The sequence below is a fragment of the Camelus dromedarius genome, chromosome 9 (assembly GCF_036321535.1).
Source record: "Camelus dromedarius isolate mCamDro1 chromosome 9, mCamDro1.pat, whole genome shotgun sequence".
NCBI lineage: Eukaryota > Metazoa > Chordata > Mammalia > Artiodactyla > Camelidae > Camelus > Camelus dromedarius.
The window spans coordinates 68,938,797-68,960,934 of record NC_087444.1 but is presented as its reverse complement, the minus strand read 5'-3'; the positions used below and the strand labels follow the sequence as shown (position 1 = coordinate 68,960,934).

Below are 22,138 nucleotides of genomic sequence, written 5' to 3'. Positions count from 1 at the left end.
CTGCCATGGGGCTTCCAGGGGAAGAATGGTGGGAGGAGGTGGGGATGGGGGAAATATAGTCTTGGTGCTTGTGAATGAGACCCAAGCTATGGCCTTGCGGGTAATGCTGCTAACACATTAAGTTACCCATTCACTCATTCATTCAACAACTATTTGTGAATGCTGGCTCAGAGTCAGGCACTTATTATCACATATCTCACAGTCTCGGGGTGATAAGCACCGGTTGTCGTTTGCCTATTACTGTACCAGGCACTGTGCTACGTGCTTTACCCGCATAATATAATTCAGTCCCTACAGCTACTCAGAAGTTAGCTCGCTTGTTATCTCCGTGTTACACAGAAGGAAGGTGGAGCAAGATCCAGGCGCTTGGACAAGGTCCCACAGCTGAGAAGGCGGCTAAGGAGGGTTGAAGGATAATCATTCACCATCAGTTTTTCTTTCAGAAGCCTTTCAGGTGTTTTCTGTACACTTTTCTTATTGTGCTCCTTACTCTGGGCTATCATTTGACTGCTTTCCCGGTGCTTTTCCTATCCAGAGACTGAGCTCAGTGAAGGCAGAAGCAGATCTCTCTAGTTCATACAGTTCTCGCCGCCTCCAGGAAGTCTTCACTCACCACCTCTCCTAGGCCAGGGGCCTCCTCTAAGCCCTCAGAGCCTGTTGCGCTTCCCCCATCCCAGCCCCGACCCGTCTGCCTGGACTTCTCAGGCTGGCCAACTCTGGGGGCCCACTGTTGCATCATTGATCTGTCTCCCCACTTGTCCAGGGACCCAGTGACGGTAGGGCCTGAGGCTCTCAGTCTCTCCTATGTCCCAGCATCGTGCAGCCCAGATGAACACAGAAACATCAGTATTTGTTTGTTGCAGAGATAAACGAATGGGTTCCAAAGTAGCTATCGTAGTCCTGTGTTACTGATGAGGATACAGAGCTCCAGATAATTTCGGTGATTTGTCCAACCCATGTAACTAGTGAGAAAATAGTCAGGGATTTGAATCTGGGGCACCTTGAGTCCATGGCCTGTGTTCTTATCCACTATGCCAAATGCTTAGCGGGCTGAAACCAGCTTTCCACGAGGTTATCTTCCTGCTCTTTTCCCCAGACTTGTTCTTTCTTTCTAGAAAGGTTTGTTGGCTTTGGGCATGGGAGAGAAGGGAAGGCAGGAGAGCGTGGAGGGTAAGGGGAGTGGGAAGAAGAGATTTGGAGGAGAGAGTGGGGAAGTATTGAGGGGTTTCTCTAGACCCATAGAGGGCAGCCGGAGTCGGCTGCTGGAGGTGCGGGGGCGGAGAAAGGGTGGGGACCGGCCCCGCGGGGGGCGATGCGGTAGCTGCAGCAGCGGCCGCAGGAGTTTCCCACAATGCAGCGCGGCGCGCTGTCCCCGGTGCTGATGCTCAGCGCTGCCCCTGAGCCTCCGCCGCGCCCGCCTCCCGCCCTTTCCCCGCCGGGTCCTGGGCCCCGCCATGGGTCGGCTCGGTCCAGTCCTGCCCCAGAGCCGTCGGGGGGTCTGGGTGCAGCGCTCGACAGCAGCCTGCGGGCCGCCGTGGCGTTTAAGGCAGAGGGCCAGCGCTGCTACCGAGAGAAGAAGTTCCGGGAAGCCATCGGCAAGTATCATCGGGCACTGCTGCAGCTGAAGGCGGCGCAAGGGGCCCGCCCTGGAGGCCTTCCCGCCCCCGCCTCCGGGCCCGCCACCAGCCCGGGGCCAGCCCGCCTCAGCGAGGAGCAGCGGCGCCTGGTGGAGAACACGGAGGTGGAATGTTACGACTCTCTCACGGGTACGAGGCCGTCGGGGGGAGAAGAGGGTGCATATGTGACAGGGGTAGGAAGTGAGGGGCACTCGTCAAGTCTTGCGGAGGGTAGCTGGAGGCTTAAAGGGGCCAGGGCTGGCGTCTGTGGTGGGGAGAACTCAGAGCTTGATCAGGGAGAGGGTTTGGGAGTCTAGGGATGGAAGGAGCTGGGATGCAGGAAATGGACTTTGGGCTGTCACCTGCGAACCTCAGGTGAGATAAACTTACCCTGGATAAGCCATTTAAGAACCCAACCCTCACCTCTGAGATCGCCCTTAGTACTCTCCCCTATAGACACCTCCCAGTAAGCACTGGAGAGCCCCCTGTCTGTGTTTTTCGCGCCCTCTAGCGGTGGCGCAGATTTATTCTATCCTGATTGGTCGGAAGCTTGGCGGCCCCGGGTGGCCTGAGCAATCCCTTAGGCAGGGCTCAGCCACGGAAAAGGGTAGGGGTTCCCTGTAGTCTGAAGGCCAGGCTCCTCGCGGTCAAGTGAGGTCTGAGGGTGTCGACAGATTCTGAGAGCACCGATCCTGGTGCCTCCGCAGCCTGTCTGCTGCAGTCGGAGCTGGTGAACTATGAGCGGGTGCGCGAGTACTGTCTCAAGGTGCTGGAGAAGCAGCAGGGCAACTTCAAGGCTACCTACCGCGCCGGCATTGCCTTCTACCACCTGGGCGACTATGCACGCGCCTTGCGCTACCTGCAGGAGGCCCGCAGCCGGGAGCCCACAGGTGAGGGGCGGGCTGGGAGCAGGGAAAAGGGCTAGGGCGGAGGAAACAAGGCAGGAGGTTCAGCGCAGAGCTGCTTCAGGGAGTGCTGTACCACTCACCTCACGTCCACTCTCCACCCATCTACAACTTACACACCCTCTCATCCAATCCCCTGCCTTTCACTCATGTCCATTCACCTATCATTCCTCTAACATTCATCCAACCACCTCTCATCTATTCTGCCATTAACCCATCTTGATGCCTCCTGTTCACCTACTCAGCCACTTCCCTAGCCACTCACCCCTAACTCCATTTACCCTCCCCTCAGATTCTTTCATCTACTCACTCACTAATCCATTCACACACCTATTCACTCACTTGTTTCCTGGGAATGCCAGGAAATTGGTGGTGGGGGGGGTTTGGCAGAGCTGGAGGCTTGTCCTTACCCTGCGGGAGATCACGGGTGTGTGTGTGGTGGGAGGTTGGGGGCGGGCAGACACCCAACTTGGTTCTCTATTAAAAGCCAATGAAGAGGGAACACAACAGGTGCACGATACAGGGTGTGCGAGCAGAGGCAAGATTAGTTTTGCTAAGTGGTTTGATGAGTAACAGGCTTCGTGCAGATGTCACTAGAGGGTGAGAAGTGTGACAGGAGTCTCTGAGCAGATGCAAGCCTGGCAGAGGTGTGACACGCCGTGCTCTGCTTGTTTGGCTGGGGCTTCTGGAAAAGGGCTCTGGCAATACCAGCTGTGCAGGGGAGCCACTGAAGGCTGGGGACAATGAGGTGTGAACCGAGGTGATGCAGTTATCACCTGCTGCCCCAGGACTCCCAGATAATGACCTGCCCAACTCCCCTGCAGACACCAATGTCCTGCGCTACATCCAGCTGACTCAGCTGAAGATGAACCGTTGCAGCCTCCAGCGGGAAGACAGTGGGGCCGGGACCGGGACTCGGGATGTCATTGGCTGAGGCTAACCAGGGGGGACAGTCCCCACCCCACTCCCCACTCACCATGTAACTTCCCCCAACTAGTGTTCACTGGTAAAGCACTTGTCACTGGTGACCATAACCTCTTTGTGTGGTATTCTTATGGGGGCCCTGGAGGGGACATGGGCCTGGGCTCCACCCCTTGGACCTCAGAAATCCAGAGGCCTGTAAGGGAGCATGGGGTGGTGGGGGTGTCCCATTGGGGATGACCTAGGATCAGGGCCTGGGCCACGGAAAGACACACAGCCATGCCTGGTAGGGGGTAGGGGTTACCTTTAATGCTGCATTTTGTGCCGAATCTCCCCATGATGCCCTGTCCCTGAGTATCCCTGCCCACCCTCCCCCCCAACCACAGGGTGGGCACAGGGCCCCCCCCCGGGGTACAAGGGAATAAATTAAGTGCCCTCCCACCCCCCTTCCCCAATAAATAGAGTGAGTATCCTGCCCAGGGCCTCCCCTGCCTTGTGGCATGGTGGGCTGGGGCGGGGCCTGGGGCGCTACATTCATGGCTGCCCAGGCGGGCGGTGGTGGGCAGGCCTCAACGGGAGCCGTGGGCCCCACACAGGGGCACTGTGCAGTCCTGGCTCTGCCCCTCCATGTCCATGTCAAGCAGCGTGGGCTGCATGCTGGGGGGCCCAGGGCTCTCCGGAGTGTCCGGCCTGCTGGGAGGCGAAATGCTGAGTGTCTGGCCAAAGGAGACCAGTTTCCAGGGGTCCAGGCGGGGACGGTTGGCAGCTGGCCGGGGTCTTGGGGCGAAGGTCAGGGTGGTGGGGCGGCCAGGGAACTCGGGGGGCCGTCGGCGGGTGGGGAACAAGGCCTGGGGGTCAGGCAGACGGGGAAAGTCCAGGGGATCCCGAGGGCCTGGTAAGAGAGGATGAAATGAGGTGAGTAGGGTCGGCCAGAGGGTGGTATTTAAAAGCCAGGAGCATGTACATGAAAACTGGAATCTGACTTCTCTTGAAAAAGATCTGGTGATTTTGTTGGGCCCACTTTCCAGCAGGGTTTAGACCTTTACCTAGCCACCCCCCGATTCTCCTAATTGCTCACCCATCTGGGTGCAACTCTGGGCACAATCCTTAATCTTTCAGAGCCCATTTCCTTGTTGCCACTCCAGACAAAGCCCTCATCCCTCACACCTCTTCTCCACTAGGCCAGGTTCACAAAGACCCACAGAGACACGTTAGGCATGCCACCACCTGTGACTGGGGATGACAGCACCTCGCTACATAGGTGAGGATAAAATAAAATAATAACAGTAACAGTAAAACAAGTAGCACAGTGCCTGATGGGAGGTACTTAGCTCCTCTCTGTTCTAATCATCTTTGTCATGTTAGTAAACGTACAGAGAAAAGTGCCTGGCACATGGGGGTTAACGCTAGTAATTACTGTTGCCATTAATGTCACCTGCCTGGCCCTTGTAGGCATTAGAATTTGTCACCTCTGCTGCATTCTGTGTCTCAATTACCCGGTGACCCACAAGGCCTCGCAAAACAGTGGGGGCCACGGGGACCCAGACCCTTCTTCCCCATGCTAAGCCGGAGGAGGCTGCCTTGGCATCCAAGGGGTCATTGCTGGGCTAGGACACTAGTCCTCGGCGGGGACAGGGGAGATGGGCATTTTTCTGTGCCCTGGGCGCGTGGAGCCTCACTCACCAGGGCCAGGGCCCGTGGGCTCGGGTGCCCCCCGCTGCCCCAGCGCGCCGTCCGAGGGCGTCCGGCGGTGACCGCGGCTCACAGCGCGCGCGGCTGTGACGTGAGTGGGCGTGAGCGACTGACGGGGGTCCTTCTTGAAGCTCTCCAGCTCCAGGTCCACCAGGGGGTTGGTGCTGGGCGGGGGCGCAGGTGGGGAGGGCGGCGGGGAGGGCGCGGCCGGCGCGGCCTCGTCGCTGTCGGAGCGCAGCAGCGAACGCGTGGAGTTGCAGTCGGACACGGACGACAGCGACACGAGGGTGGCCGAGGGCGCCAGGCCCGGGCCGGGGGCCGCGTCGTCGCGGCGGCCCGGGGAGCGCCCTGGCGGGCTGAGGCCCCGCGGAAAGCGGCCCCCGCGGGGGAAGAAAAGGCCGTCGAGCCAGCGCCGCTGCTCCTCGCAGTCGGCCGCGCGCGCCTCGGCCACGTCGGCGCCCAGGCCCACAGCGCCCAGCAGCGTGGCGCAGCCCAGCAGCGCGAGCTCGCAGCGCCGCCGGGAGCCGTGCCCGGGCCGGGCTGGCGGCGGGGGCTCCCACGGCGCCCGCTCCCCCGGGGAGGGCTGGGCGGGCAGCGGCACCGTGAGGTAGGACGAGGTGCTGTAGGGAGAGGGGGACACGCTGCCGCCTCCGTCCGCCTCCGCGAACTCCTCTGCAACCGGGAGAGGGCCGTCACTGGACTCGACTCACTGGGCTCCGGGGCTCGCCCCTGGCCCCTCAGCCCCCGGGGACTTGGAGGTACGGGGCTGCCCATAGTGACCCCTCCAACAGCGAAACCACCAAGTCCCACTAAGCATGGTTCTCGAATCTTTCTCCCCCCAAATCCTCCTGCCCTGGGAATGACCCCCAGAGACTGGCTGTCTGGAGCCCAGGAATGCGTCCTGCGGGCTGGCCCAGTGAAATCCCGCTTTCTCCCCACAACCTTGGGGGAATGATCACCCCTCCCTCTCCCTTTGAAAGGGGCCCTCACCCTCTTACCCATCTCATTGAGGCTGGCAAAGCCTGGGGCGATGGGTGTGTGTTTGGGGGATTTGCCCAGGTTGGGGGCACTCGATGACCACTGTTTGCTTCCTTCCCCCAGGGCCTTCAGCCTGCAGAGGGCACCACAGATGAGGCGGGGGTGGGGTCGGGTCATAAGCCTTCTGGCCGCCAAGGGCCTGGGGGAGGGGACAGGACAAGGCTGGGCTCCATGTGGCCAGTACCTCTCCTCTCCTCCAGCCCGCTCCTTCTGCAAGGTGGAGCTGGGCCCCCAGGTCCGGCCCTTCTTCTTGCCCCCAACCAGTTCTTCCTTCTTTGGGGGTCCACTGCTGCGGCCCCATGTCCCACTGCCACCACTGCTGCTGCCACTGCTGCTACCGCCACCACCATCCACAGGAGTCACTGGGCCAAGAGAAGCCACTTGGTTACTGGGTCTTGGAGAGTCTGTCCCCGTTGAGCTCCCAGCCTTCCTCTTCCCACAATGGTTCCACCCTCCAGCGGGAAGCCCAGTGGAGCTTGGATTCTAAATTGAGTCCTGACTCTTCCCAGCTCTACCTCCTCCCAGAGCTCCCCACTGCTGCCAGGGCAAGGGCCCAGCCCTGCACTCCTCACAGCCTGACCCTTCAGCTGTCCATTCATTCTCAAATGTTTACAGCACCTACTTTGTGCCAAGCCCCAGGGCAGGTACTGTGAAGACAGAAGTGGTCAAAGCAGACAAAACTCCCTGCCCTGAGGGGATTTACATTTTAGTGGGTAAAGACAGCCGGCCAACAAGAATCACACTAGGTAAGTCCTGTGGGTAGGGAGCTAGAAGGTGGTAAGTGCTGAGGGAAATATGAAGCAAGATGGGGGTTTGGGGAGTGAGGGAAGGCCTCATGTGTGAGGAGAAATTTGAGCAAGAATTTGAAGCAGGTGAGGGAGTGAGTCAAATAGATACAAAGGAGAGGAGCATTTCAGGCAGAGGTAACAGCAGATGCCAAGGCCCTGCAGCTGGACATGCCTGGAGTGTTCACAGAACAGCCAGGAGGCCAATGTGGCTGGTGCTGGAGAGGAAGGTGAGAGATGGCATGGGACACTTGGGTAGAGGGCAATAGTGCTGTGGTGGGACCCCGTGTCTTCCGGTTCCCAGCTTTCACACCTCCATCCTTTGCACAGGCGGTTCCCTTCAATGGAATTCTGTTCCCTTTCAGTCCCTTCTCCTGCCTGCTTGCCCTTCAGGCCTCCAGCTCTGGAGCCGTTTATTCGCTAGAGTCAGTTGCTCTCTTGCCTCTGTTCCTGCCACACTTTGAATGTACCCTGCTACTAGTACCACCTGCCACCGTTGGTCATTGTCTTTGCGTCCCCTCAGGAGAATGGCCTGGTACAAAGCAGGTGCTATAGGGGAGTGGTGTGTGGGGTGAGGACAGGGCTGAACAATGTGGCACAAGAAACTAAGGAGTCAGCCAAGTGCCCTTCAACTCATCAGCAAACCCTGACACCCGCATCTCTGCCACGCAGCTGACTGGCCACCTCCCCTCTCCCAGGCCCCTGCCCTGGTTCAGACCCCTCGTCTCACTTGTCTCCCGCCTTTACTCCTGACCTCCTACCATCCCTACTCCTCACAGCAGCCTGAGGGAAAAGGTAGATTTTATCTTATCATTGCCTTGCTCACAGCCCTCCAGAGACTCCCCCATCACATTTAAAATAAGATCCAGACTCCTTATCCTGGCTCTTATGGCCCAGTGTGATCTGGGCCCTGTCAAATCCTTGACCACAGACCTACTGCTCTCCCTCCCTGTGTTCTGCTCCAGCCAAGCCGGCTTTCCTGGCTGACGAACACCATGCTTGTTCCCACCTCTGAGCCTTCGCTTTTGCTGTTCCCTCTGCCAGGGACACTGTTCCTTCAGATCTCCACATATGTCACTTCTTACCATGCGGGTCCCCACTCAAACCTCAGCTTCTCTGACAGGCCTTCCTTGTGATGTTAAAATAGCAATTCTGTTTTATTCCCTTCCCTGATTTCCTTTACAGTGCTTCTCTCTACAGGAAATTATCCTGCCTACCAACTTGTTTACTCGTTTGTTATGTTTCTCCTGATGAGAATGAGGGAGGGGACCCTGCCTGTCTCATCCCCTGATGTTGCTCTGGGTTGGTACAAGGTATGTGCTCAGATAAGTTTGTTCACCGACTGACTGGTCAGGGCTTTGGGAGATACTCACAGCGAATGGCCCTCAGCCGGGGGATAATGCTGGGGCTTGCAGGGGGGCTGGCGCCATCGGATCCTTTCCGCTTGTCCAGGGTTGGAGAGGCCTGGACTGTGATCTTATGTTCGAAGCCTGCAAAGGGAAAGAGGCTTTCCTAAGCACACGGTTCCATGGGTAGCAAAAGAGCGGTTCCCTTTGTAGAAGGACAGAAGGAATATCACCATTTTGCATTCCTTAATGCGGTGGTTCTCCAAGTGTGGTCCCAGACCAGCAGCATCAATGTCTAGTGGAAACTGCTTGGAAATGCAGATTCTTGGGCCCTCCCTGAATCAGGAACTGTGGGGGTGAGGTGCAGCAATCTAACCTGGTGTAACAGTCCCCCAGTTCCCGGGGCTGTACACTCAGGTTTGAGAACTACCGCTCTGAGGATCTAGGCTTGAGTATCCAATACAGTGGCCATTTGCCACATGCGGCAGTTGAGTGCTTCACATGTGGCTTGTGCAGCAGAGGAACTGGAGGGTTTTACCTTTATTTGTTTAATTGCAGCTAATTAAATTTACCTTTAAAAACGGATACTCGGTTTGGTTACTGGAAACGTTTAAGTGTCTTTGGAACTACTTGGGTAAGTGAATCTGCTTTTTCAACTGTACATTTTATGAAATCTCAATTCAGGTCAAGTATTTTTGATGAAAACTTAGCACCTGGATTGAGATGCACTAGAAATATAAAACATACACTAGATTTCAAAGATTTAGTGTGAAAAAAAGAAGGTAAAAAATCTCATTAACAATTTTGTTCTTGTACTGATTATACATGAAACCATAACATTTGGGTATATTGGGCTAAATGAAATATATTATTAAAGTTAATTTCACTTATTTCCTGTCCCCCTTCTTTTAATGTGACTACTAGAAAATTTATAATTACACATGTGGCTCGAATTATATTTCTGTTGGCCAGTGCTGTTTGGGGCACTGCTCTGGGGCTTGTAACATCACAAAGGGAGAAACGACCAGCACAATATGCCTTGTGACATTACCTAGAAAGCAGTCTTCAAAAAAAAAATCAAACCTGAACTTGAAACCTATTAAGTCCTGAGATCCAACTGTTAGGTTGGTCCATGTGAAACTTCTGTTTTTGTAGGTCAAAAATGGCCGAACATCAGCAATTTCACATGGTTTGACCTAACACCAATTTATAGGAAATTCAGGGCACAGCGAGATATGTTAAGAGATACTGGGGAGATGCAAGCAGCAAAATCCAGACTGTGAGAAATGCTACAGGATAAATGAAGCAGTTCCTCAAAAAATTATTGGCAAGGAGGGAATAGAGGCAGATTAAAAGATATTAAACAAATAGCTGGGAGACAAAACTACACGGAGAAGTAAGGAAGTGATTGCCCTAAAAGTCAAGACAGGGGTTACTCTTGGGGTGGCAGGGGGATGTGTTTGAGGGGGCATGTGGAGGCATCTGAGGTGGCTATAGGCCCTCTGCTTTTGTGGGAGTGACTCTACTCACTCATTAAGCTGTATAGTTTTTCTGTCATCTTTAAATTTAGCAATAAAAAAGCATGAATGAATGGATGAATGAATAAATAAATAGAAGAGATAACCCCTGGGTTAGGGATGCTCCCAGCAGCCTCTTGGGGGATGCTCAGGGGACGCGGGCGGGTACCAGAGGGGAGGCTGATGTGGCTGCCTCCTTCCCGCAGCTTGAGCAGGCGGCTGCGCTTGAAGTTGCCCTTGCGTTTGCGGACCCTGGGCTTCTCCTGGCTCAGCTGACACATGAGTAGGTGCAGCTCACGCTCCACGATGTCCATCTCGCGCTCGGCCAGCTCCTGCTCCCGCCGTCGCAGCTGCTCCTCCTGGAAGCGCTGCTCCTGTGCTGCCCGCAGCAGCTCCTCCTCGCGGCTGCGGAGCTCCTGGAGAAGAAAGGGGTGGCTTGGGGAGAGGGGCTGAGCTACTCTTCCCCAGGGATGGATCCAGGGCTGCTGGGGCTGGCTGATGCTCTGCGCAGGGGCATCCTGCTGTGGGGCAAGTTCCGGGCACAATCTAACTCACTTCACAGGTCAGGGGACTGTGTTAGACCAAAGAAAGAGGTGGCTTTTCTTTTTATTTTCCCTTTTCAATTTTTAATTTTTTAAGTCTAATTTGGAAAACTTCAAACATCCACAAAAGCAGAGAGAGAAAGTGCACCCCACCCACCTATCATCTGACTTCAACAATTATCTATACTTTGCAAGTCTTTTTTCATGTTATCACTTTCTTTCTCTCCCCTCTCCCTGTCATTTTTGCTGTAGTATTTTAAAGCCAATCCCAGACCTCATGCAATGTCACTTGTAAGTACTTCAGTGCAGGGTACCTTTTTCTTATCAATCTGCAAACAGGAAGCTTTTCTTAATATGCAAAAAAGGGTCCCTTGGCCCTGCATGGACCCAAAGATCCTGGGCTCAGGGGAAGGGACTCTGCCCGGTCTAAAGTATCAGGACTCAGGGATCTTGCTCCATCCCTCCCACATTGCCCCCTCGGTCCAGGGGTTACCTTCTCCTTAGTCCGGAGGTCATCGAACATGTGCTGAATCTCCAGCTTCCAGTCTTCCTGCAGCGAGTGGAAAGACTCCAGTGGCATCTGGAACAGGGCTGACTGTTCGATGACTTCAAGTTGCTTCAAGATGCTGCCAAAATCTGGCCGCCCATGGGGGTCTGGGTCCCAGCATTCTGGGGTGGGAGTGGAAATGTCAGTGGTCACACTCTGGGGCCTCAGCCTGCTCAGTGGAGGAAGGACTTCAAGGGACTGTGGACAAATAGCTCCCATGGAGCTGAGGGGAAGGAATTAAAGCCAAATTCATGGCAGTGTTTCACTTGGTGAAACTCTGAGGAGAGAAACTCAGGGACCTGCTCCCCAAGAGGTGGCAGAATCAAGGATCAGGGAAGACTCCCAGGGCCAGTGAATCCTGACAGGTGGCCCTCAAGAGCTGTGGGTGTGGCCAGAACAAGGGTCTGGAGGCCATGAAGCCAAGCACTGGGGAGACTGTTCATGGTCCAAGGGTTCCAGCCGCTTCTCCCACACTCCCAGGCCCACTGGTATCGATGGGTGTGAAGGGGTGAGGTCTGGACCTGAGGGCGCCTGCCACCCCAAGCTGAGCCTACCCTCTCCACGGGGCCCTGGCTCACCCTCCAGTAGGCGGGCAAAGGGCTCGGGGCACGTGGAGGGGATGGGCAGCGTCAGCTTGTTCATAGCCACGCCATATGCCACGGCCAAGGCGTCGATTTCACGGTAGGGGACCTCACCCGTCAGCAGCTCCCAGAGCAGTACCCCGAAGCTGCAGGTGGGGGAGAGGGAGGGGTGATGCCACAGCCCACCCCAATCCTCACCTACACCCTAGCCCTGCCTCGAGTCCCATGGTGGGCCTCCCTCCTCCCAACATCCAGCCCTGGCCAGTGAGGCCACAAAAAACTGATTTGATCTCCAGCGGCCTGGTCTCAAATAGATGTGGTGGAGTTGGCTCTCTGATGTCTCTCCGTTGCTCTGCCTCTCTTCCCTCTCCCCTGCCTGAAAACCTTCAGTGGGTTCCCTGTGCCTACTGGCCAAATCCACCCTTCTTATCCCTGATCTTGACCCCTGAAGCTTTGCCTCTAAACACTCTCAGCCCTCATACCAACCCAAGCGTCATCTTGCAGCCACACTGAACAGTTGAACAAAGCCTGTTCTTCCTAACCTCTGGCCTCTGCATATGCTGTTCCCTTTGTCGAGAACACCCTTTCCTTTGTGTAACTGCCCTTTAAGTCACAACTCAGGTGCTCCCTCTGGCAGGAAGGCTTCCTTAATTCCACAGCCTCCAAAGCTGGGTTGGAGGCCTCTCTACTATGTTCCCATAGAACCCTCCACGCTTACCTCTAAAAACAAGTTAACAGTAACATTTACAAAGCACTTATGCCAGGCCAGCACTGCGTTAGGCCTCCCAATAGTCCTGTAAAGCAGATCGCACTGATATGACCCTCATTTTATCCAATGAGCAGGTGCAGGCTCAGAGAGGTTAAGTTGTTTGTTTAAGGTCTCACAGCCCATAAGTGATGAAGCCACGCTTGGACTCAGGTCTGCCAGATGCCCACAACAGCATCCTTAATAGCTGCACGATACCAGAGCATGCATCACTGTACCACAGTCACCTGCATGTCCATCTTCTCCAGTAAACTGTGCTCCTTCTGGATCCTGATCACTGTTTTATGCAGTGCCTAACACGTAAAAGATCTCCGTGTCTCCCCCCACTCATCCCCACACACATTCAGTCAACATATACTTATTAAGCGTCTGCTGTGTGCCAAGCACTGTTCCAGATACTGGAACATATAGACACAACCCCTGCCCTCATGCTGACAGCCTCCCCTTCTTTCTCAGTGACAGCACTGGTATATCTGAGCTGGGCAAATGCTACCTGAAATAATTTTCCATCCTCCTTTGCAGCTAAGTATGCCTATATGACAATGGTTCTGGCCAGTGGGATATAGGAGAGTGTGTAGTGTGCAATTGACTTCTAGGAAGTATCCTTAAAGGGGCATTTCTCTTTCCTACTGGTAGGAATGTAGACATAAAAGCTGGAGCTCAAGCAGCCATTTTGGACCATGAAGTGAACTGGGAATGAAGGCCATACAAGGTGGAGGAAAATAACAGTGGCTTGTAACTGGAGGTGGCCAGACACGCCCCTCCCCAACTCTCCCACGTCTCTGGAAACCTGTGGGGATGTTTTGATTGTCACAATGACTGAAGAGTGCTATCTACACTTGGTGGCTTGGAACCATGGATACAGAGCATTCTGAAAAGTACAGGACAGTACCTCACTAGGTACACACAAGGAAGAATTATCCTGCCCAATGTCAATGACACCCCTGTTAAAAATCCTAACATAGGACCCTGAATCCCTAACACTGGGGGCACCATTTCAGTCCTGGGCTTTACATGAGCACAAAAATATCAGCCTTTTGGGGGGGGGGTTTCTTGTTCTTTGCCACTAAAATATGGTTTCCATAAATGTTAGGACCATAAATGAATAGCTGATGTGAAACCAGCCTAAACTCTCCCCAAAAGGGCTGCGCTGCTCTAGTTGGGACCTCCTGCCTGATCTATCTGCCCCAATACCATGACTGTGCAGCCTGGTCCATCTGGAGCCTCAGCTGGGGATTGATCTGGGTTTGGCTTCCCCCCAGTAGAAGGCTGAGTTTCTGCTGCCACCAGATCTCGCAGGTGATGAAAAGCCTCCTCATTGGCCTCCTGCCCCAACTCCTGCCCCCTACAACCTATCAGTGGAGGGAGACTTTGCGATGCTAAATCAGAACATGTCATTCACAAACACCCCTAATGGTTTTCCAACACACTTAGAATAAACCTGGAGTCTGGTCCCTCGTCTGCAGGGTCCTCTGGCTCTCTCTCCCATGTCATTTCCTACCATGTCCTTCCCTGCCTGCTCCACTCCAGCCACGCAGGTCTCGTGGCTGTTTCTGGAACACACCAAGCTCGTTCTCACCTCAGTCTCTCCTTTGTGGAAGCTGTACCCTCTGCCTGGGAAACTTTCCCCCACCAAACTTTGCATGGCTGGCTCCTTCTTGTCATCCAGAACTCAGCTCAAGTATCACTTCTCAGAAAAGCCTTCTCCGAGGTCACCACCAGCCCTCAAGAGTGCTTTTCGATCAACCCCTTAGTTTGTAAGACCATCTAATACTTTTTCTGATGAATTAACTTATTATCTGTTAAAAATTATTTTACAATTTTCTTAATTTAAAAACAGCCCTTTCAGCTTCTTGTGCATGATGTATGTTTATATGTATCATCCTTGTGGGCAGGAAATGAGTCTGTTTTTATATACTGCTGTATCCCTACCTCCCAGCACAGTTGGATGAATGAATGAATGAATGAATGAATGGTTGCCTCCAAAGATCTCAATCTCTTGTTTGATGAGGGGGGCAGCATACTTGATGGTGTTTGAGGGGCCTTGGGTGCTGCCAGCCTATCTTTATAATCTTTGGAATTTTAAACTGTAATCCAAGTCCTCCTCAGCTCACTTCTGCTAGCAGAGGGGACACCTGCTTTGGTGCCGGGCTGACGGTCTGACCTACTGGGCAGGCCTCTTTGCCAGGCCAGATTCCAGCTTCAGCCAGTGACTGTCCCTCCCACTCTGCCCTCTCCCCCTTCCTCCCGCCTCCATTTCCAGGAGGCCTCCCCGGTCCCACTGTCAGCACCTCCAGACGTCACTGCTTTTGGAGAAGAGGGAGAGACGGATAACCTCCGGAGCCATCCAGGCGTAAGTCCCTGCGGCGCTCATTTTGGTGGTCTTGTGCCACTCGCGGGCGAGGCCGAAGTCCGTGATCTTGAGCACCGTGTCTGCGAGGTTGTGGTTCTCGATGGCCTCCAGGATGAGGACTGTAGGGGAGGAAGAAAGGTGGGTCACCCTGGCCTGCGGGGCTGCAGACTCGCGTGTCCTGCCCCCGCCTCAGTGGGAAGCTCCTCCTTGTTCTTCCCCTGCTGCCTTGGGTGGCCCCCCTCTACCAGCTCCTTTCCAGGCCTCAAATACCATGAACCCTTCCACGCTGGTCTCATCCCTGCCCCAGGCTTCAGTGAACTTCTCCTGGATTCCTTGTCCTCCTGACTCTAACCTGGGCTCTAGGGAGCTCAGTGAAAGGTCAAGTGAAAGGCCAAGGCCTTGGTTCTCCTTGGTCCTGGCCTTGAATTCCCAACCACCCCAGAAGTGGCAACTACCAACCATGAGCAGAAGGGGATGGTCTTCCTTTTTGTCACCTGCTGTGGGGATAGCTGGATTCACAGCCCCCAATTCTCTTCCTTTCTGTGTCATATTCTTTGCCACGTGACTTCAAAATTCTTTCCATGAAAGATGCAGAGTGTATCTCCCTTTCCTTTACTCTGGGTTGGCCATGTGACTGGCTTTGCTGATAAAATGAGGCAGAAGTGACAAGAGTGCCAGTTCCAAGTCTAGGCCTTAAGAGGCCTCTCAAGCAACCCATTTAATTGACTAGCAAACTAAGGCTCAGAGTCACTTGGCCAAGATCACACAGCTAAGAAAGTGGTGGGGCAAAGACCCAAACTAGATCTGTCATCAGAGCCCAATCTCTTAACTGCTATGATATTCTACTACCTTCTGTCAAACAGAGGCCCCAAAGTGTACAGTGTCCTGCCTGGGTTTGAATCCCAGCTCTGCCACTTATAAGCTGCATAACTTTACACAATTTACTTTAACACTAAGATTTCTCTTCTGTTTAATGGAGACGATAATGGCATCTACCTTATAGGGTTGGGGATAAGATTTCTTGGCTGAAGCAATAGTAGGCCCTCTAAAAGCATTAGCTATTATTATCAGTGTGTGATATCATCAGAATTGTTCCTTATTTCTCCACCTTTGCGTTTGACCATGCCTGGCTATCTCTCCAGTCAGAATAACAATGAGGCAGTTCTTCGTCATGCCCATTTGGCAGATGAAGAAACTGAGTGTTAGAGAGCTCAGACCATGGCCCAAGGTAACACAGTTGGTAATCCTGTCTCTTTTTAAAAGCCCAACTCAAATGCTCCCTCCTCCTGGAAGCCTCCTGAGCCTCTAGCATGTGACTCCACCTCCTAGAAGTCCTCCCTCTCTGGGTCCTTACCTCTCCTGTTTGTGGAGTGACCCTGTGACAGAGGGAACACCCCATGGTCTTATACTTTATTTCTGTATCTCCTAGGCTGGTCCTAAATCAATTGACTTAAAAATATGTATATCTGATTATGTCACCCCAAGATCTTCTAATGGCTTCCACTACATTGAATAAAATACCCAGAGTCTTCACCATGGCCCCCGAGGTTAACATGATCTGGCCCGTCTACTTTTCTGCCCTGTCTCTTCCACCTCTGCCTCACTCCAGCTCTTCCAACACCTCTGGTCTCCTTGCTGCTCCTCTAACAATTCATCCTCACCTCAGGGCCTGTGCCCTGCCCAGATCTCTGTAAGGCGGGTCTTCTGGGTTGAGGTCTCTGCTCAAATATTGCTTTCCCTGACCATCTGATCTAAAGAGCTCCCTCTGCCCCATCCTTAATCTGCTTTATTTCCTTCAGAGCCCCTGAAGCTCTTTGAAATTTTATCTATTTAAATATTAACCATCTATTTCTGTTCACTGGAATATAATTTCCATAAGGCGGGGGAATCTTGCCTTGTTCACATCTGTAATCCCAGAACCCAGGACAGTGCCTAGAACGCCTAATTCCACTTCAGAGTTATTGGTTGAATGAATCAATGAATGAATGACATCAGTGAGGTGCTCCTTAGGGGAGACCTTGATTCCTCTGTCTCAGGCATGGAGCAGTTTCCCTGCCTGAGCAGGAAGCCCCGGCTAAGAGCCCCACTGACCTTTTGTCTAAGTGACACTGGCTACAGAAAAATTTGGGGGTGTGGGAGCATGTCCTGATATCCCACCTGCAGGCTGTGAATTAGCAGGGGTGAGGAAGGGCCAAGAAGGGATCCCAACCTTCAAGAGGAGTATGTCGGCAGTCCTGCCTCCATTTTCCCAGCATTTCAGGGGAGTTAGAATATGATGAACATCAATGAAAGTGGGGACCATCTGTGTCTGTCTTGTTCAATTCCCCATCCTTGGCACAGGGCTTGGCCCACCCAGGACACCTGGCAGCTCTCTGTTGAGTGTACGAATGCCAGGCCTGAGAGGTAAGGAAGAAATAGCCCCTCTGTTCTAGGGGCTTCTGGTTGTTGGTGGTGGGGAAAAGCAACTAACGTGGACACAGTGGGATGGAGTCAAACAAATTTCAAGACATGGAATTGACAGAAATCAGAAATAGAGGAGATGTGAGGGTTGAGGGCAAAAAGGAAACCCTCACATTTCATGTGAAGGCAGGGAACATGCTGGCTTTTCTTGCTTAGGATATGATCTGGCCCAGTAAATGCCAAATGAAAGAATGAACAAATAAATGAAGAAGTGAAAGGACGTGAGACGGGGCAGAGGAAGGACGGGAGAGCCAGGAAGATAGGATTTTTTCCCTGCTGTATCCTAAGGGTCAGTCAGGACAGGGTCTGGAACACAACAGGTGCTCGGGAAATATCTGGAAAAATGAATGAAATTCCTAGATTGTGAGCGCCATAAGGGCAGAAACCATGGCTGTTTTGGTCTCTGCTGGGCTTCTACTTGATAGGTGCTCAATTAATATTTGTTGACATCATGAGGAACCTTGCCTTCCATCTGGCCCCAGTCCACATTCAACCAACCAATCAACTTTGGAGAGTCTATGATAGGTCAGGCAGCCTGGAATCTTTTACATAAGCCACACCCCTTTCCCTCCTCCCTCATCTGTCCCAGTTTGTCTTGGTGAGCTGGGGTAGAGGCTAGAAGTACTCCAGAAGTGGTTCTCAACTGGGGGCTATTTTGCCGTCCAGAGGATATCTGGCAAAGTATGGAGACATTTTTGGTTGCGATAGTTGGGGATGGGAAGGTGGGGAATGTTAATGGCTTCTAGTGGGTAGAGGCCAAGGATGCTACTAAATAACTTACATCACACGGGGCAGCCCCCTGCAGTCATCTGGCCCCAAATGGCAACAGTGCTGAGGTTGAGAGACCCTGGCTACAGGCCAGGTTCTGTATCTGCCTGGTGGACTCTGGAAGCGCGGTTGGACAGTAAGCACCATGAAGCCAGGCACCGCATCTGTCCTGCTCACAGCAGGGAACACAAGGCTTGTCACAGAGTCCATGGATACATATTTACTGAGCTACTGTGACTGTAGCCTAGGAGGCAGGTATTCCTTCAACCTTTCTGGGCCTCCTTTTCCTCCCTTAATCGGGCAAGGACTGCCTCACCTGGCCCTAAAGGTATACTGCTGCCCCTTCTTGCCCCAGGAAGTGTCTTCTGGTGTCCCCATTTCCCGCCACCTAGGCTTAGCCTCACAAGGTTCTATGGTAGCAAGTATTTGGGGGAGGACACCACTTACTGTTGATGGACTTGAGGTCCCGGTGGATGATGGGCACAGGGGCATCATTGTGTAGGTAGTTCATGCCCCGGGCCACCTGCACAGCCCAGTTGACCAGGACGTGAGGGGGCACCCGGCGCCCTGCCAGCACCCTGCTCAGTGCGCCCCCCCTGGCATATTCCATCACCAGGCAGAGGTGTGGGGGGCTGAGGCAGGCGCCCCTGAGGGCAATGATGTTGGGGTGCTGCAGGGCTCCGAAGAGCCGGGCCTCCTGGCGCACCTGCTCTGCTGTCACTGCCGGGTCCCTTTCAGGGTCCAGCCGGGCGGCCTTGACTGCCACCTCCTCGCCGCGCCACAGGGCCCGATAGACCTTGCCAAAGCCCCCTACACCGATGATCTCCTCTAGCTGCAGCTCGTGGAAGGGGATCTCCTGGGGCAGCTGGAGGCCAGCGGGGGCGGCGGGGGTGCCGGGGGCCACGTAGTTGCTGGGGAAGACGCCCACACGGCCGCTGGGTAGCTGCCCGGTCCACCAGCCCTCGTCGCCCGACACGGCACAGTCCTGGGAAAGCACCTGGACTCGGTCGCCCCTCCGCAGGGTCAGCTCCTCGTCGCCCGCTGCCTCGTAGTCGAAGACCGCGGTCCAGACGGGCCCCCCGGGGGTCGTGCCCCACTCCTTGGCCACCGCCCCCTCCTCCTCCTCCATGGGGGAGGGGCCGGGGGCTGCGGGAGGCCGCTTCACACAGGCTGCCCGCGGGATGCAGAGGGCGGGTCTCGGCGGCCAGGATGGGGCGCAGTCCCTGCGGGTGCTAGGGAGCTCCTGGAGGCCATGGTTGGGAGGCCCTCCGCAGGAGCAAGAAAAAGCCTCTTTAAAAGGGCAGGGTCGTCCCCTCTGATTCAGCTGTCCCAGCAGGGCGGGGTGGGGGTAGGGCGGGGGTTTCACCTGTCCCCCCTATACGTCAGCGCGCTTAGAAGGCCTGGCGGTGCGGCTGCCGAATTCCTGCCAGGGCCCGCCGGTGGGGGACGAGGGCGAGGGAAGCAGGCAGCCCCCTTCCCCGCGCCTCTCACCCCGCGCAGCTCCACCGGCGGCCCCCGGCTCCGCATCCCGGGCCACGACTGCCGGGCGGGGCGGGGCTGGCGGGTCCCGGGGGGCGCCCGCCCCAGGACGGGGTGGCGCGCCCCTCGGCCTCCTCAAGCGCGGGGCGGCCGGGTGGCCCCCATCCTCAGCACCGGTCTCCCCTTCAGCTCCAGCCCCTGCCCCCGCCCGCGCCGCTTCCCGGGGCCGCTGGCGGTGCCTGAGTGACGTGCTCGCTGCCGCCGCGCCGCTGTGCCACCTGGGAGTTGTAGTCTCTGGCAGCGCGGCCTCGAGGTCCTTGCCCGGACCTCAGCTTCCAGAACCTGGCCTCGGGCCAAAGTGAGGGCTGCACGGGGCCGAAGGAATCCTCCCGGCGAGATACGCCTGGCCTCGGGCCCTCCCTGGGACGCGGTGGGCTGGACGCCTGGAAGAGGAAAGGAGAGGGCCCAGCGCTCCTCAGACCCTGCGGGGGCCGCTGCCCAAGGTGGGGTTGATGGCGACTGACGCGCTTCGTAAAGCGAAAAACAGGAGCTTCGTGAATGGTGGTTACTGCCCCGAACCTCTAACGCGGCCGGGAAGAGGTCCCCGCGGCTGGACTGCCCCTCGGGGCCCCGACCGGGGTGCACGCCGGGAAGTGTAGTCCGTTCTCCGACTCGCGCTTGTGGGAGGCAGCCCCCAAACCGCGGGCACGGGCTCCAGCAGGCTGGGGGGTCGGGCTGACGGTAAGGCCTCTAAGGGGAAAACGGGGCTGGGAGGATGTGTGTGGTGTCCCTAGGGAAATCACAGCCACGTCTGCTTTCCCCACCAGCTCTGGGTTCCTCTGCCTCCTCAGTCAGAACTCGAGAATCCCCCGCCTTCCGTAATGGAAACTTCAAATTTATTAACAGGGGCTTAACGTGCATCTTATGCTAAGTGCTTTGCACACATGGTATCATTAAATCCTCGCAAAGTCCCCATTTTACAGATGACGCATAGAGAAGTAAAGTTACTTGTCCAAGGTCACAATTATAAATGGCACAACAAGAATCAAAGGTAGATTTTAAAGTTACAAACCGCCACCACGACAACCATGATTTTTACAACACTGCCTTCCCATTTAAAGAATGAGGAAACTGAACCCTGCAGAGGTTCGGCCTTGCTCGTGATCTTTAAGCTTGTAAGCCGCAAAATTCTGGGTCTTTTCACCTAGCCTCTCCTGAGTGGCCTGGGGGTCTGGTTCGAGGAGAGAAGAGGGGAACCACCGTGGGCTCCGGTGCCCAAACTCCAGACACTTGCCGCACGATCTCCTGAGAAGTTGTTCCACACTCGGAGGGAAGTGGGTACCTGCTCTCCTGGCTACTTGTGAGGGAAACTAAGGGTCTGTCAAGAATGCTTGTTGAACGAGAAGCCCCATTTTATTCTAAGTACAGGCGCTTCTGCTGTAACCCGATACATGCTTTCCTGAAAAACCTGGAGTTGTGCAAGACAGTGCACTCAAAATAAAAGGCTTTATTTTATGGGAAAAATAGAATTAGGACGGATTGCTCAAGAAGTATGCAACTGTATAATCAGAGTGCTACAAAGCCAATAACGATTCTAATAGAAATACTAGACATTTAGATTTCCACCGGCATTTGAGCTTGGCGGTAACTTCAGTGCCTTCTTTGCAATCGTAAAGGCTGGGGCTTGTGCTTCTTCCTTGGAGATGATGGTCTGGAAATATTAACTTCTGATGGAGACCATTTGTTTCAAAATTAAAATTCGGATCCAAGGTGTAGTCTTCTTCACTAATCTGTTATTTTGAGAAAATATCGTTGCAGTTTCTTCATCAGAGTTCACATCTTTGCTACATACCATACCATTGTAGCAAGCGTTACGGTCTTTGAAATCACTAAACTATCCGCTGTGGATCTAAAGGAATGCATTTCTGTAGGGTTGCAGCTTTTCCTCTTAAGATCTTTTATTACTAAGGCTTCCTCTTTAACTGTGAGAAATCTTGCCCCAGATTGCTTCAAAACATTCCCTTCCTAGAGAAAATTGCATATTAACCAGTATGATTGTGCTTTGCTGATATCATTACTGTTTACCAATTGCTTATGGGGTGATGCAAGTCAAAGACACAGGAGAGCGGTAGAACAGGTGGTCTCCAAGCTGGTGCCTAGACTTGGGTGAGGAAAGGGATCTGACTTGGTTCTAAACCTGGTGGGCTCTGCAGTGGAAATGGGGCGTGGGATGGCATTTGTCAAATCCATAAAAAATCCTTTGGATTTTGATTGGAATTGTAATGAATAAATTATTAATTTGGAGAGACTATGACTTTGTAATATTGAGTCTTTTATTCTTGGACTTTGGTATAATTTTGTCCGGGGGTATCTTGTACCTGCTTTCTTTGGTCCGTTCACTGGAACTTTACTGTTTTTACTTATTTACTTATGGCTGGGATTTTATTATTTTTTTTCCTAATCAGTTACTGCTGTTGGGGTTTTAATGCTGATCTTGGATCTGGCTAACTTGTTGAACTTACTCTTACTTGTTCTAGAATAGCTTGACAGATAATTCTCCACACTGTTCTAGCTAGATGACATCGTTGTTGAAAAAAAAAAAAAGCCTTTAGTTTTTTTTAGTTTAGTTTTTCCAATCTTTATAACTCATTTCTCACCCCTTCCCCTTTGGCTAAGAGTTCCAGTACAATGTTGAATGATAGTGGTGATAATGGACAATCGTTGTCTTGTTCTAGACTTTTTAAAGGAATTCCCCTAAGGTTTTCATCATTAAGTGTGATGTTTTCAGTAGTTCTTGTGGAAGTCCTTTATCAAACTTTAGT

The 22,138-nt window shown here is 53.9% G+C and overlaps 2 protein-coding genes and 1 long non-coding RNA gene across 4 annotated transcripts in view; 2 read left to right on the top strand and 1 right to left on the bottom strand.

Moving 5' to 3' along the window:
* Positions 1–1,322: 1,322 nt before the first annotated feature.
* TTC9B (tetratricopeptide repeat domain 9B) lies at positions 1,323–3,555 on the top strand. Its single transcript, XM_031458696.2, has 3 exons — positions 1,323–1,766; positions 2,324–2,506; positions 3,346–3,555. The coding sequence occupies exons 1-3, from the start codon at positions 1,352–1,354 to the stop codon at positions 3,453–3,455; spliced, it is 708 nt and encodes a 235-aa protein (XP_031314556.2). The 5' UTR covers positions 1,323–1,351; the 3' UTR covers positions 3,456–3,555.
* A 131-nt stretch (positions 3,556–3,686) lies between these two features.
* MAP3K10 (mitogen-activated protein kinase kinase kinase 10) lies at positions 3,687–19,636 on the bottom strand. Its single transcript, XM_064489328.1, has 10 exons — positions 18,285–19,636; positions 14,548–14,728; positions 11,488–11,636; positions 10,856–11,031; positions 9,990–10,236; positions 8,331–8,447; positions 6,357–6,534; positions 6,133–6,245; positions 5,126–5,806; positions 3,687–4,334 (listed from the first exon to the last, which is right to left on the bottom strand). Exons 1-10 carry the CDS (start codon positions 18,964–18,966, stop codon positions 4,012–4,014), a joined length of 2,847 nt encoding a protein of 948 aa, XP_064345398.1. The 5' UTR covers positions 18,967–19,636; the 3' UTR covers positions 3,687–4,011.
* A 37-nt stretch (positions 19,637–19,673) lies between these two features.
* LOC116154909 (uncharacterized) overlaps positions 19,674–22,138 on the top strand; it is a 94,013-nt gene continuing 91,548 nt past the window's right edge. The window contains exon 1 of one of the 2 annotated variants that reach the window (XR_010382361.1): positions 19,674–19,819. This is a non-coding gene — a long non-coding RNA (uncharacterized LOC116154909). Of the gene's footprint in view, positions 19,820–19,901; positions 20,058–22,138 lie in introns of those variants that run through there. The other variant, XR_004138973.2, reaches the window with a different exon arrangement.

Coding starts and splice junctions, on each gene's coding strand:
- TTC9B (XM_031458696.2), top strand. CDS start 1,352: ATGCAGCGCGGCGCGCTGTCCCCGGTGCTGATGCTCAGCGCTGCCCCT. Junction 1,767..2,323: donor ATGTTACGACTCTCTCACGG/GTACGAGGCCGT, acceptor GTGCCTCCGCAG/CCTGTCTGCTGCAGTCGGAG. Junction 2,507..3,345: donor CCGCAGCCGGGAGCCCACAG/GTGAGGGGCGGG, acceptor ACTCCCCTGCAG/ACACCAATGTCCTGCGCTAC.
- MAP3K10 (XM_064489328.1), bottom strand. CDS start 18,966: ATGGAGGAGGAGGAGGGGGCGGTGGCCAAGGAGTGGGGCACGACCCCC. Junction 6,535..8,330: donor CCGGCTGAGGGCCATTCGCT/GTGAGTATCTCC, acceptor CTCTTGGCCCAG/TGACTCCTGTGGATGGTGGT. Junction 5,807..6,132: donor TGCCAGCCTCAATGAGATGG/GTAAGAGGGTGA, acceptor TCCCGGTTGCAG/AGGAGTTCGCGGAGGCGGAC.